General features: G+C 44.8%; 1 protein-coding gene across 1 annotated transcript in view; it reads left to right on the forward strand.

The window, feature by feature from the left end:
* CACNA2D4 (calcium voltage-gated channel auxiliary subunit alpha2delta 4) overlaps nt 1-14,233 on the forward strand; it is a 111,576-nt gene that overhangs the window by 57,096 nt on the left and 40,247 nt on the right. The window contains exons 24-26 of the mRNA XM_030322829.1: nt 5,650-5,745; nt 7,797-7,924; nt 11,556-11,636. Coding sequence (XP_030178689.1) covers nt 5,650-5,745; nt 7,797-7,924; nt 11,556-11,636 — 305 coding nt within the window. The remainder of the gene's footprint in view (nt 1-5,649; nt 5,746-7,796; nt 7,925-11,555; nt 11,637-14,233) is intronic.

Here is a 14,233-nt window from a genome sequence, read left to right on the forward strand (position 1 = left end):
AGAAAGGCAGACGAAGAGGAAAAAATAGAAAATCCAGAAATTCATCTAAATGCATGTGGAAATTTAGTATATGACAAAGACATCATGTCAAACCAGTGAGAGGAAAAAAATGGACTCTTTAATAACTGATTTGAGAGCCATCTGGAGAATGATAAAATTGTATTATTTCCTCACACCATACACCTGGACAAAGTCCAAATGACTCAGAGATTTAAATGTAAAAAATGAAACCATATAAGTACTAAAAAAAAAAAAAAATGAGCCAGTTGCTCTAAAATCTAGGAATTAGGAAATCTTTCCCAATGATGACTCAAACTTCAGAAACAAGAGGATGACTGATAAATTTAACAACATAAAAATGTTTATTTGGCAACAATAAAAACATAAGCAAGGTGAAAACATAAATGACAAACCAGAAAAAATGTTTGCAACTTAACAAAAGATTACAATCTTTTATTCTCAAAAAATGAAGAACTTCGAAAATAGAGAAGTAAAAGACCAACCACTTTATAGGAAAAATTACCAAGGTATATGGACAGTTCTGAGAATATATACAAATAGTCCTTAAATATATGAGAAAATGGTCAATATAGCTTATAATAAAAGGAATTCGTATTAAACGGTACCAAGATTATATTCATCACTCATCAGATTGATAACCATCTAAGTTTGTTGACATGCACTACCGGCAAGGCTGTGGGGAATCAGGCTCTTGTATATTGTCAGTGGGTATACACAATGTTTCAAGGGCTATGGAGAAGAATTTGGCAATATCTAACAAGTTAAAAATGCATTTACACTTTGACTCAGGAAGACCACTTCTAGGAACATATTCCAAAGATACACTAATAAAAATAGGAAAAGATATATACATGAGTTTTTTGTTACAGCTCCATTTAGTTAAAGATAGGAAATAACCTACATCCATCAGCAGGAGCCTAGTTAAATAAACCATGGTAGATCCACATAATGGAATACTATGTAACTGTAAAAAATGAGAAATCTATAAACTGTTATGGAATGGTCTCATCAATGGAGAAAAGTGTGTATAACACCTCCACTATTTATTTAAAAAGAGGACATTCAAATATATTTTCATAGTTACACATATATAAACATAGACACATGTATGTATGTACATATGCACACATATATGTTTAATGGAACAATAAACAAGCAAACAAAAGTTACTTTAGGGAGAGTGAAAGACAGGCTTATAAATATGCTTTATTTTGCATATTTTACTTTGGAACGATGTAAATGCTTTATATCATTATAAAACAAAATTAAATTTTAAAAAATAAGCTCTAGGGGCACCTGGATGGCTCAGTCAGTTGAGCGTCCGACTTCAGCTCAGGTCATGATCTCACAGTCCATGAGTTTGAGCCCCGCGTCAGGCTCTGTGCTGACAGCTCAGAACCTGGAGCCTGCTTCCAATTCTGTGTCTCCCTCTCTCTCTGCCCCTAACCCACTCATGCTCTGTCTCTCTCTGTCTCAAAAATAAAAACATTAAAAAAATAAAATAAAATAAAAAATAAAAAATAAGCTCTAAAAAATTGAAAACAAAAGAAACAAATAAACCTGTGTATCAAGTTCATGAAATAACTGTACATAGATGAATTCCCTCAACGGACTTAAAAACACACACCATAAACAATAAATAAAATCATAAACCGTGCTCAATAACCACATTGCTAGAAACAACATTGGCACTGTTATTCTCAAACTATATAGATGGGTAGGGCAAATGTCATTAGGAACCAAGGTTTTCAACAAACAAAAAAAGAGATGCAAATTTTTTAAATCAAAGAAGTTAAGATGTACTGCTGAATACAAATTGGAAATATCAATGAACTCACGATTATTTTCTCTGAAAGAAACAAAAAGGATATCCTAGCCCTGTACACTGAAAAGACCAACCTCAGTGAGCACCCCAGACCCAGATTGTGGACTTTCAATGTGCATATTAAGAAATTCTTATTAAAATGAGTCAGCGATCCTTGGAGAAATGTCTGATTTCAGGACAGTGACAAATGTACAAAATGAGCCAGGAGTATCTTGTCATAACCAGAAGCAAGAAGTTACTGAAGACTATAATGAGATTGTGCCAGTGAGACCCCAGAGCCAACTGGAAGCGACTCTCACTGGTTAAAGGTGGAAAAATTAGAGCAGCAAAAGCAATGACAACTGCAGTGGATTAAAACATATTAAGTATGCTAAAATCCTGTGTTCACAATGATACTGGGGAGAAAAAAAGACTTTTGGTCATCTTCAGAAGATGTTAGGAAACCAACTCATTATTCTAAACTGGCAAGTAAACAGAGAGACAATTATTTATCCTGGCTCTCCTGTAGAAGCTGCATCTCAGGATAACCAAATATTGATGAGGAGAAGTCTATCTTTAATCAAGTATTTCAGGTACAAATAAAATAAGGAAGAATCCTGTCTTGCAACCTCTGGTCAATGAGAGAGTGTGCGCCTCTTGACAAAGAACACACCACCTATAACTCAAACCTATGTCAAACCCATAGCTCTAACTGCTAGTTTATAAGAAATACATGGGACAAGAGAGCATGCTAAATAACACCACAGCATCATGATCAGCTAAACCCAGAATGCAGAAACTCTACAGAACCAACAACCTACTTCAGCAAATAAATTGCAAAGAGAAGAAGAGAGGGAAAGAAGAGAAAGGAAGGTTGAAAGTAACTAAACATGACTGATAACAAGTATGGGGTTCCTTTTGGGGATGATGAAAATGTTCTAAAATAGACTGGTGATGGCCATACAACTCTGTGAATACACTAAAAACAGTTTAATTGCACACTTTAAATGGATGAACTGTATGGCAAGTGGATTACAGTTCAATAAATATCTAAATTGAGATTGAGAAATGAGAGAGAGAGAGATGAGAAAAAAAAAAAGAGACATATGAACTGTGGACCCTAGTCTGATTCTTATACAAATAAGCTTTAAAAAAGTCATGAGGATTGTGGATTATTGGATTATTTGATGCTATTAAGGAATTGTGGATTTTTTTAGATGTGATAATGTCATTAATGATTTTTTCCATTCCTTATATTTTAATGATAGAAATTAAAATATTTATTAATGAAATGATATCTGAGATTTGCCTCAAAATAATCTGAGGGCTGCAGGAGGCTGTAGATGAAACAATATTGGCATAGACTGGTAATTGTTGAAGCTAATTTATGGGTGCAGGAGTCTCATTAGACTATTCTGTACTACTTTTGAGTAAAAAATTGCATCAGGCAGATTTTCAGAGAAAGAGTCCCTTGGGCCCCACCCCTGGAAATTCTGGTTACTACAACATCAGAGGTGGGCAGGCAGTCCCATCTGCACCTCCAGACCTTGGTGCTTTTCCAGAATGTAGACCAAGTGTTTCAACCCAGCTCCAGGTACTATCAGTTGATATTGCATGGTGCAACCTTCTTCACAATATTCCTTTAGGGATACCCTAATAGCCATACAGCTGAGCCTTGATTACAAAAAAAAAAAAAAAAAAAAAAAAAAAAAAAAAAAAAACCAGGGTGCCTGGGTGGCTCAGTCAATTAAGCATCTGACTCTTTATTTTGGTTCAATCAAGATCTCAGCATTCAGGAGTTCAAGCCCTGCGTCAGGCTTGACTACTTTATACACTCACTAAAACCGCTAATCTAGGTACTAAGAGAAATTAGGTAGTCTCCTGCAGCAAATTGGGCTAGGCATATGAATATTAATAAAGTTAGAAGTAATTAAATAAAAACCATATATAACAAGCCCACAGCTAATAGCATATTCAGTAGTAAAAACGATGAAAAGCTGAAAGCTCTTGCTCTAAGATCAGGAACAAGGAGCTCTTACCACTGTTACTCAACATAGTAATGGAAGTCCTAGCCAAGCAAGAAAAAGAACAAAATGAAAAGGCAGCCTATGAAATTGGAGAAAATATTTGAAAATTATATCTGATAAGGGGTTAATAACCAAAATATATTTTTAAAAACTCACACAACTCAATAACAATAAAACAATCTGATTTTTTTAAAAGGGCAGAGGAACTGAATAGACATTTTTCCAGAGAAAAACCTACAGATGGCCAACTGATGCATGAAAAAGTTCTCAACATCAGTAATCATCAGGGAAATGCAAATCAAAAACACAGTGAGGTATCACCTCACATGTTAGAATGTTATCAGAAAGACAGAAGACAAGTGTTGGCAAGGATATGGAGAAAAGGAAACCCCTGTGCACCATTGGAATGTGAATTGGTGCACCCACTATAAACAACAGTTTGGAGGTTCTTCAAAAAATTAATAATAGAACTATCCAGCAATCTCACTTCTGGTTATCTATCCAAAGGAAATGAAACCATTATCTTGAAGACATATCTACACTCCCATGTTCATTGCAGCATTATTTATAATAGCCAAGATATGGAAACATGTCATCACTGGACGAATGGACAAAGAAGATGTGGTATATATATATATGCGAAGATATATTATTCAGCCATGAAGAAGAAGGAAATCCTGCCCTTTATGACAACCTAGATGAACCCTGAAGGCATTATGCTAAGTGAAACAAGCCAGACAGAGAAAGATAGATACTACATCATATCACTTATATGGAGAATCTATAAAAGAATAAAATAAAGTCAAACCCATAGAAACAGAGAGAAGAAAAGTGATTCCTGTGAGCTGGTTGGGTGAAGATAGGTCAGTACAAAGTTTAAACTACAAGCCACATAAGGCCTCAGGATCTAATGTAAAACATGGTGACTGTAGTTGATTAACACGGTATTGTATAATTGAAATTAGCTAAGAGAATATTCTCAAATATTCTCACCCCCCAAAAAAGATAAAAATACCTAATATGATGGATGTGTTAATTAACTAGATGGGAAGAGTCCTTTCACAATATATCAAATAACCATGATGAACACTTAAAAATTTTACAATTGTATGTCAGTTATACCTCAAAAAAGCTGAAATTAAAAAAAAAAGAGGTGATGACTCCCACCCCTGGTGCCATCATCGCAGAAGTATGGCTTTGAGACCATAAGAAAAACTAGTTACACTCCAGCTAGCTAATGGATTTTCTTTCTCAAATCTTGCTGGCAAGGTTATAAAGTTCACTGGGTTCCCATAGGTAGATGTAGACAGTGTCTTCTCCTCCTTTCACAATTCAATAATAAGGTAAACATGTGAAAAGGGCTTTAAAGCTGTGAAGTGTCATGTATGTGTCGGTCATGAGAAGTTCCTGTTCCTGAGGTCCCAGGACAAAATCTCTTTTCCTGAATTCCTTCTGTCCTCCAGAGCCAACTCCCCTAAAACCTGGATGGACAAATTAGGAGCAAAAAAAAAAAGCAGAAAGGCAGAGGCCCAAGGGACCCCATTAACAAGGGAAGATGCTGCCCAGGGGAGCCAGGTCAACCAGATGTAACAAACATGATGCTCACAGAGGATGGCCAGTGCATGTGTGTACAACCCCCTGAGCAAGCAACGTGTCTGTCCATTTCATGCTCCCCATCCCGAAGATCAGGCCAGGAACTAGGAGAGGCCCACAGGTCTTCCCTGTGCCCCCAATGCCCTCTTCTTAGTCCTGTCACTGCACTGCATGATAATGACACCTGTTCTGTCTGCTTCACAGCGAGTCCGAGCAGGTGGTGGACATGGCATTCCTGGGCACCCGGGCTGGCCTCCTCAGAAGCAGCTTATTTGTAGGCTCTGAGAAGGTCTCCGACAAGTGAGTCATGCTGGAGAGGGAGCGGGATCCCCGAAAGGTGTTCCTGTGGCATGTCGTCAGGCTGACTCTTGGAGTCCAGCAATGCAAGGAGGGTGGAAAGGTTATGGCTTGCAGATTGGGAGGGTCAGAAAAGTAACTCTTCCACCAGGTTTTAGATGCATCCTGGAGGTATCCCCAAGAAAGAAGGGACAGCAGCCCAGTCAGAGAAGAGAGTGGATGAGACTAAAGTTGGAAGGGTTAATCACTTCCATAAAGGGAAAACCAGAAGTTGTTTTTCCCACTGGGACCAGTGTCTATGTGACAAGCAAAATTATTTGGCTGTGTCCCCTTTTTTGTTAACAACTTACATATCCCCTAAACCGGGGGTATTTTCCCCCATCCCCACCCCAGGGACATTTGGCAATGTCTGCAGACATTTTTGGTTGTCACAGCTAGGGGATGGGGGCTTGCTACTGGCATCTAGTGGGCAGAGGCCAGGGATGCTGTTAAACATCCTCACAACAATTATTTGGCCTAAAATGTCAATAGTGCTGCTCTCAGCAAAGCCTACATTTTGGGAGACCAGGTTGCCAGGGTGTCCTCCCCACCAAATACTGAAGCAAGGGGAGGATGGGAGAACAGAGCCACCTGCCACTCCACAAACCACCAGACTCAAATAGGCAGAGGCCACCAGGCACTTGGAGAAGAACAGTGAGGAGGCACCTCACAGTCTCCCATCCACACATGGCTGCTCTCACTGAATCCAAGCACACTCGGCCGCAGAGTGCCATCTTTAAGCTTCTTCCAGGACTCTGACAGATCCATACTTGCTTGAAAGCTGAGGCCTTCTAGGAAAACAAAGTTGCTTCTCCCTCACCCACTTCCCCTCACTGCCAGAGAGGTGAACAGAGGAGAGCGCTGTCTCGCTAACCCTTTCCATGGCCCTGTCAGAGACACAGCAAATGATTCAATGGACCAAATCTGGTAGGTAAACTGTAGATTCACTCTAAGGCCTTGAGCAGTGTGGGGAAGTGACCTCCCCACACTTACTACCCCTCCTGCTCTCCACCCACTTGTATTTCCTCATCCGCTTACACTTCCACCCCCACACAGAAAATGACATCCATGTCATTGCTGGCCAAAGTTGGACAGGGTGAACCACACCTGGCAGTAGGAAGGGAATAAAAGCATACTTCGTATTTCCCTAAATCCTCTCTGAAAGGCTTCTATGAATGGAAGAGGAAAATCTCAATACAGAGAGACCCTCCTGGCTTACAAACACAGCCACCACAAATGGTGGGCACCATGCAACTCCAGAGGTCTCCCTTCACCTAGACCATGATACACCTGGCCGCTCAGGAATTGTGCAGGAGAGCTTCTTTTGAATATGTAAGCCAAGCACTCTTAAAATCAAACTTCAATTATCCACCTTGTGGGTTATCCACAGTGTCTTTTTTAATCCACAAACCAGCTTTTCTCCCTGCCTCCCACTCTGCTTCTGGACCAACACTCCCTTCTGCTGGCTGCTGTGTGTTCAGGGAATGCAAAACCATAATTAGCAAGGTAAAGCTGTTCAAAAAAAAAAAAAAGATAACTCATAATGCATTCTAAACCCTGGAGGCAATGACTTTTGAAGTAACCATTTGGGGGGAATCTATGCCCTTCTATTAGTGCAGTGATAGAATTGACTATACGGTTTCCCCATTCAGACATGCTGATTAACCAGACAAAAGGAAATCAGGCTATATCCCAAAGAAATAAACCCTGCAGGCAAAGGAGTTTTCATTAAAAAAAAAAAAAAGGTGTTCTTTCACAATACAGGCTCTATACCTCCTCTACCTACTAATATGTCATCAGGTACAACAGCATTTGATTCTGGAAAAGGCAGGAATTGCTGGGGAACATTGTGTGGGGTAAAACTAGTTTAGGGGCTAATGTTTTCTACCTGCAACTCTACCAAGGCAGAGATGAATCTCTCTTCTTGGCCCAGCCAAGATGACCTTGTGTAAAAAGAAAGAGGGATGAACATATTCCCAGATTTAGGGGGAGGTACCAAATCTTTCTCCTTGCAGAAAGTTCCTGACTCCTGAGGATGAAGCCAGCATATTCACCATGGACCACTTCCCTCTGTGGTATCGACAGGCTGCTGAGCATCCTGCTGGCAGCTTTGTCTTCAATCTCCGATCAGCAGAGGCACCAGGTGATTGGCACCCCTGTGCTCCTGGGGCTGAGCTGGGACCAGGGCATGTCTCTTCCTGAGGCTTTTGGTGGGAAACAGGAGCAGACATGGAAAAGAATGTCCACACCTCGGGGTCCAACCTTCCCTCCTGACACCTGTCAGCAACTTGGGAAAGCTTACTCATGCCTTATCACACAATTGGCCTCTACTCTGAATATAGGACAGATCATTTTATCTCCTCTCCAGCAGCCAAAGTTGGTCCCTAAAAATCCAGCATGGCACAAAGGAAGAAATTTGACCCAAAAGTCAAGAAGAGCTGGATTCTAGCCCAAAGTCCAAACAGGTGGATATTAGAAAAGTTTGGCTTTAACATTCTTCTATTTCTAAACATCTATTTTTGAAAATGTCTTAAACCACCCAGATGAAAGTAACAGACCTTATTCCATCAGAGGATTTCTGTACTTACCAAGTTCACTGCCCCCATCACACTTCTGCCCAGAGAAAGCAGCCTGGTCTCCACTCCCTTGGGGTCTCCCAGGAAGGGCAACATTGGGCTCCCTGTCTGCTCCTCAGGAACTCCCAGTAATAATTGGGTGCCTCCTGGCTGGTAGGCCACTGGGGGCTCAAGGGGTAGGAAGTGTGGCAACTAAGATTGGTCCCATGGACCAAGCTACCAAATCCCTACTCGTCCAAGGCCCAGGAAAGGTTTCAGAGCTGCAGGCACCCAACTCTCAACCCCCAGGCCCCACTCTGAAAAATAGCCCAAGAAAAGTTAAGTGACTTTAACAGAGCACCAAGAAAATTGCAAAATGTTTAGAACAGAAAGGGACTTTGGAGGATGCAAGGCTTCACTTTCTTAATGTACACTCAAAAGATTCTATGGCCCAGAGAGGTTAAGGGACTCATCCAGGGGTCCAAGAGTCTGCAGCAGAGCAAGCTCTCCACCAGGTCACCTTGGGGGAAACTGACCCTAGCACAGTGGAGCAAGAGGGCCTAGAAATATCCATGTCCAGGTCAGAGTGCAAAGAGATAGAGAAAGAGAGGGAGGAGGGGGAGGAGAGGGAGGGAGAGAGGGAGGAGGAGAAAGAGAAGGGGGAGGAGGGGGAAAAGGGAAGGAGGGTGAAGGAGAGGAGGAGGAGAAGAAGGGGAAGAGAGAGGAGGATGAGAAAGAGGGGCAGGGGAAAGGAGAGAAGGAAGAGAAGGAGGGGAGAAGGGGAAGAGGGAGAGGTAGAGAACTCAGCTGAGTCCACCTGGAATGGAAATGTCCTTTCAACAAAACCCTCCAGCCACCACTTCCACCAAAACCATCCTCAGCTTCCTGATGGAGAAATTCCCTGAGCTGACAGCTGGGGAGACCCAGGAGGTCCCCTTCTATGTCCTTTTGACTCCTTCTTCACCTTGTGCCTAAGCTCACCTCTCCATCCCATGCCTGTTCCCCTCACTGAATGCAACACTAATAGGCTTTACAAAATGTTCTAGAGCATATAACTCATTTAATCTAGACAACTCTGTAAATGTTGTTATTCTCTTCTTGCACAGGAAAAATTTCAGGCTCAGAGAGGTTCTGTGACTTGCCCAGGATCATGCAGCTAGAGAGCCACACAGGCCAGGCTAAACCCAAGTTCTACCCACCTTAAGTATAAGCCAGGAGGGGTTAGAGGAAGGGAGTCCCAGTGAAAGCTTACAGGGGAGGCTCACAAAGCCAAGGTGATGGTCCCCTCCCCACATTGCCCCCCAGAGCCAGAAAGAGGCAGCTCTTTCTTCCTGTCGCCTTCTATAGCAGGATCAAGGGCTCCCCAAGGAGGGGCTCCCGCAAGGTCCTGGGGAGGTTCTGGCCCCCCACCCCCAGTCCATGATGATGGCTCCCTCCTACCCGCATTGTCACTGGGCCCATGCCTGAAGGCTGCTGGGGTTGCTTTTTGTGGCGGTGAGGTAGGAGGGCGGTGGGTGGGGAACCAAGCCGCAAGGAGAAGAGAGGGAAGCTGGCAACCCAGAAGGGGGGACGGTTGAGTAGGGAGGCAGGAGCTTGCTCTCTTTTCACACCCTCGCTTGCTGCTTTAGCTCCTGCCTATGCTTAGAGACACGTGGACACCTCTGCACACTCCATTCTCCCCCAAGGGAAAAGACAACAACAGCTTCATTGTAATGGGGAGTGGGTACCCCGAGGAGGTGGAGGAGTCACCTCCAGGGTGAGTGGAGTCTTCGCTCTGCCTCTGCAGGCTGACTCTGTTGCCCTTTGCCTGAGGCCTGGTGGGCTGAGTTCTGCCCACACAGAGCCATCCTTTGCAACCAGTCCCTGAGAAATCTGCCAGCACAGAGCAGTCTCACCAATGCCCAGGTGCCTCAGGCTCATCACTCCTGCTTCTGGACATTTCTAGAGGCAAGGTGAGGAAGCTGACTTCTGTGTTTATTGTGGTTTTATCATGGCAAATTCCTCAGATCAAGGACAACGCTACATATTGTAAGTTGCTAGTATCAGAGTAATTTTGGGTTTCTGTGGGATATTTGATTATAGGGAGGTGCGGATAGATGAGCTTAGCAAAAGAGATATGAGAAAACAGTGGTTAATTTAAGTTCTGCTATAGCAGACGATTTCCACACGAGCTTCTCATGACCTATTTGTTTCGAGCAACATTTGATATATAAAGACATTCTAACAAGATAGCACTTGATAAAATTTTTCCCCTTTCTTGGAATTTTTAGTAATGGAAATTGGCCTGTGGACAAGAATGCTTTGAAAATCGAAGCCATGTCCCTGGACTGATGAAAATTAAAAAGCCCGAGGTCAGATACTAGCCCATGTCTTGGAGCCAGAAAGCTCTGTTTTAATGTAGAGCTGAAACTGCCACGTGAATTTTGCACCTGTGGTGGCCAGATTCTCTTAGAAAAGGTGGGGGTAGCAGCTCAAGGCAAGCCCCTTGCCCTTCAAGAGCCCAGCAGAGTGTCCCAGAAGCACACCAACCATCTGCAAAGCGAAAGACATGGCTTGATAACGGGGTGGTGGTGGCAGGTTGGCCAACAATGACCAGGATTTATGGAGTGCCTCAGAGGTGTCAGGCACTAGCCTGCCTTCTGTGCCTGGTGCAGCCCTGGCATCCGGCCTCCAGAGGGGCTGGCTGTCAGTGTCACCCTGACTCATGTGACTGTTGAAGGACAACCCAGGATCAGCCACTGCCGAGTCCTGGAACGCAGCCTGTCCTTCTGCTAGAAAGAATCATTTGACGCAAGGCAAGTCTTCTGAGTGGAGCATGTGCTGAGAGGGTCACAGCAGTGTCCCTGAGCTCAAGCGAGGCAACAACCAGCAGACAGTTGCTGCCCTGAGACAGAGCAAACTCACAGTGTCCTTGTGACGTGGACAACACTGCATTGTCCAGGTGGGCAGGGGCTGTGGTGTATTTATCTGTCAGGTTCAGATCTGCACAGGAGGGGCAGTGCCTGACACTCAGGAGGCGCTCTGCAAAGACCAGTGGTTGATGGTAACAGAGCCACCATGGCAACAACTTCCCCAAACACTGCCCCCTTCACCCCAACTTATTCAAGGAATGCCCTCACCTGGTATTTATGTTGTCTTTTCAGCCTACCCAATCACTACCCAACGACAGGCTCTTCCTCAGGTACTGAGAACTTGACTTAGCAATTTTTGTTTCCCCAGAAAGTCCAGGCCAGCCAATGGTAGTAACAGCGAGCACTGCTGTGGCCGTGACGGTGGACAAGAAGACAGCTATCGCTGCAGGTAGGAGCTGCCCTTTGCGCCACCATGGTCGAGGAGCTGTGAGTCAATGTCAAGAATAAGGCACACAGTAATAGCAAGAGGTCCCTACCTATGGTCTGCAAGTGACACAGCCCTCAGGCCATAAGTTTTCCCAAGTGAAATGTGGGACTAAGGGAGAAAGGAGTCCTCCCAAGCCATTTTGGTTATAAAACCATAAAATCTTAGATCCAAAGAGTTTAGGAAGTAAAATGAAGTTCAGACAGGTTAAGAGATCTGCTCCAGGTTGCACAGGACAGAGACTGCAACCCAGACCTCCTCACGACCCCTCTCTGCTACTTCCCACTTCCATCACCTTGGGTCTAGCATCCTTCTGTGGAGAGAGCTGGGCCTGTGACTGAGACCCTAAAGTAAGAGCCCGGGACGCATGCTCAATATGTGCCAGGCACCTCGGAAACTGCTTCCTGGGCGCATCTCCTTCAGCCCTCAGGGTGATCCAATGAAGCCGATACTTTTGGCTCCATTTTACAGATAAAGAAACTGAGACATAGAAAAATTATTTGCCCAAAGTCACCTAGCTAATAATTAATGAAGCTAGAATTTGAACTCAGGTTGCCTCTCTTTAAGCCCCAGCTTCCTACCCCATGTTGCCATTTGCCACAAATGTGATGAGAGTACCCAATGACCCTCCCACACTGCCCTGACTTGGTAGTTTCTTGGTATCTAAGAGTCCTTTGCATGGGTGCCTCCTTGCCTGAGTGCCGTCAGGCCTGTGTGGTGAAGCCCTCAGCCCTCAATATAAATCCTCGCTTCGGTTTCCATGTCTCAGAGCCAGCTGTGTTCTGCAAAGCTGTGCAATCCAGTGGGCAGTCAAGCATCAGCCACCCCAGGTCCTGTCCTGCCTCACCAGGGGCCCAGAGCCATGTGAAAGGGCTCCAGCAGCTAGAGCAGGCAGGGGCAGGCAGGGGTGGTGCGCCTTGTCCCTCAAAGCTGGATTCAGGGCAAAAGAGGTGGGAGGAGCCGGCTAGGGTCTGGCAGAGATTGTCCAAGCCTGTCTTACTGCCTGAGGAAACACCAGCACCACTGCTGGCCTTCAGGGTGTACCGCTACAGCATTTGGAAGGGGCCATCTCAGCCACCTTTTTAAACTCAGGCCACAGTGTGCTAACTCCAGACCCATTTCTAGGCCAAAACTGGACCTGAACTTGTCTCTCTAAAGACTGTTCTGTGGTCCCAGCTGAAATCTGTGCCTGTCCTGCTCCCTGTGATATGGACCTTCTAGCTCCTGCTAGACTTGAGAGTCTAGAAACCAGAGGGGACAGGGGTCAGGCTGCCGGCTGCATTCTCCTGCACTCTCCAATCACTTGGTATCATTTTTAACTCAGAGCTGAATCAGAGCCTCCAGGGGTTGCCATAGAAACTGTGTCCTGGTGCCTCCGGTTTAACTCACTGCAGACAATGGCTCTGACGCTCTGGGATGCATGGATGTGATAGGACAAGAGTGAGGCACTGGAGACCTTATACTTCAACTTTTTGGGGAGTGTCTCCTTTTGCAATTTCCCTTCCATGGCAAATGGCTCAACCTCCCTGATACTGGGGCCAGAGGAGGCCAATAGTTGAAAGCAGAGTAGGCAGCTTATTTGCTATCCTGACAGTTTCGTCCCTTGGAAATAAGTGGCACCATGTGCATGTGAGCTGCAGGACCAGGTGAGCAAGGTGGCTGCCGGGCAGGCTGCATGTGTGGTTTTGCACACTGAGCAAAGGGAGAAGGTAGGAGATAGGTACTCAGACCAGCTACGGGGACCGGCTACATGCCAGATGTATGCATAATGACACGGGTTCACACAGAAGGGCAGATGAATAAAGAGGGGTCATTTTGATCTTAAGCAGGTGGTTTATCAACTGTTTATGCAGAAGTTCTAGGAATCTTTTTGATCAGGATCCAGTTTCGATTTCCCATGCCCTCCAGACCTACTTGGAGAATATTGCCCAGCATAATGATGGTGGCACCATAAATTGCAAGTGTGTTTCTCTAGCACGTGTCCTTGTAGTACACACATGCCCCTGCCTAGAGGCCTTTAGCGACGAGCCTGCTGTCTGGAGCCTCACGAGGTCTCCTCCACTTACTCTGCCTACATGCAAATAGGCCTAGCTGTCAGACCTGTGTGTGTACATGCACAGCAGTGACATGCATGACACACCTATGCATTCCCCAGGCCTGTGCCAGGCTGCTGAGGGACCTTGGTCTCTGCTTCTGCAGCAGGGCTTGGGGAGTACTGTCTGTTGGGTCTGATACACCTGTTAGGCTTCAGGAGGCAGCACCCCACAATTATCACTGCCTCTGAAAAGCAAACAGCCCGGCTCTGCTGGGAGTCCAGCTGAATGCCAGGAAGGGGCCTGGATGGCTCACTTCTCCCTAGGGCTTGCTCCTGGCTCGCTGGGATATCATCCAAAGGAAAGCTCCTAGGAAGGAGAAAATTCTGTCTTGGTCTCTGATGACTAATGAACCATAGAGCCCAGGCCCAATTAGCCAGAGGCCGGTCCAGGCCGGGAGATGAGTCACTCCAGCTTGGGATGGATGAATAACCCCAGAGATCTGGCCCTCTGGCTCATCTCCCCTCC

The sequence above is a fragment of the Lynx canadensis genome, chromosome B4, assembly GCF_007474595.2.
Source record: "Lynx canadensis isolate LIC74 chromosome B4, mLynCan4.pri.v2, whole genome shotgun sequence".
Taxonomy (NCBI): Eukaryota; Metazoa; Chordata; class Mammalia; order Carnivora; family Felidae; genus Lynx; species Lynx canadensis.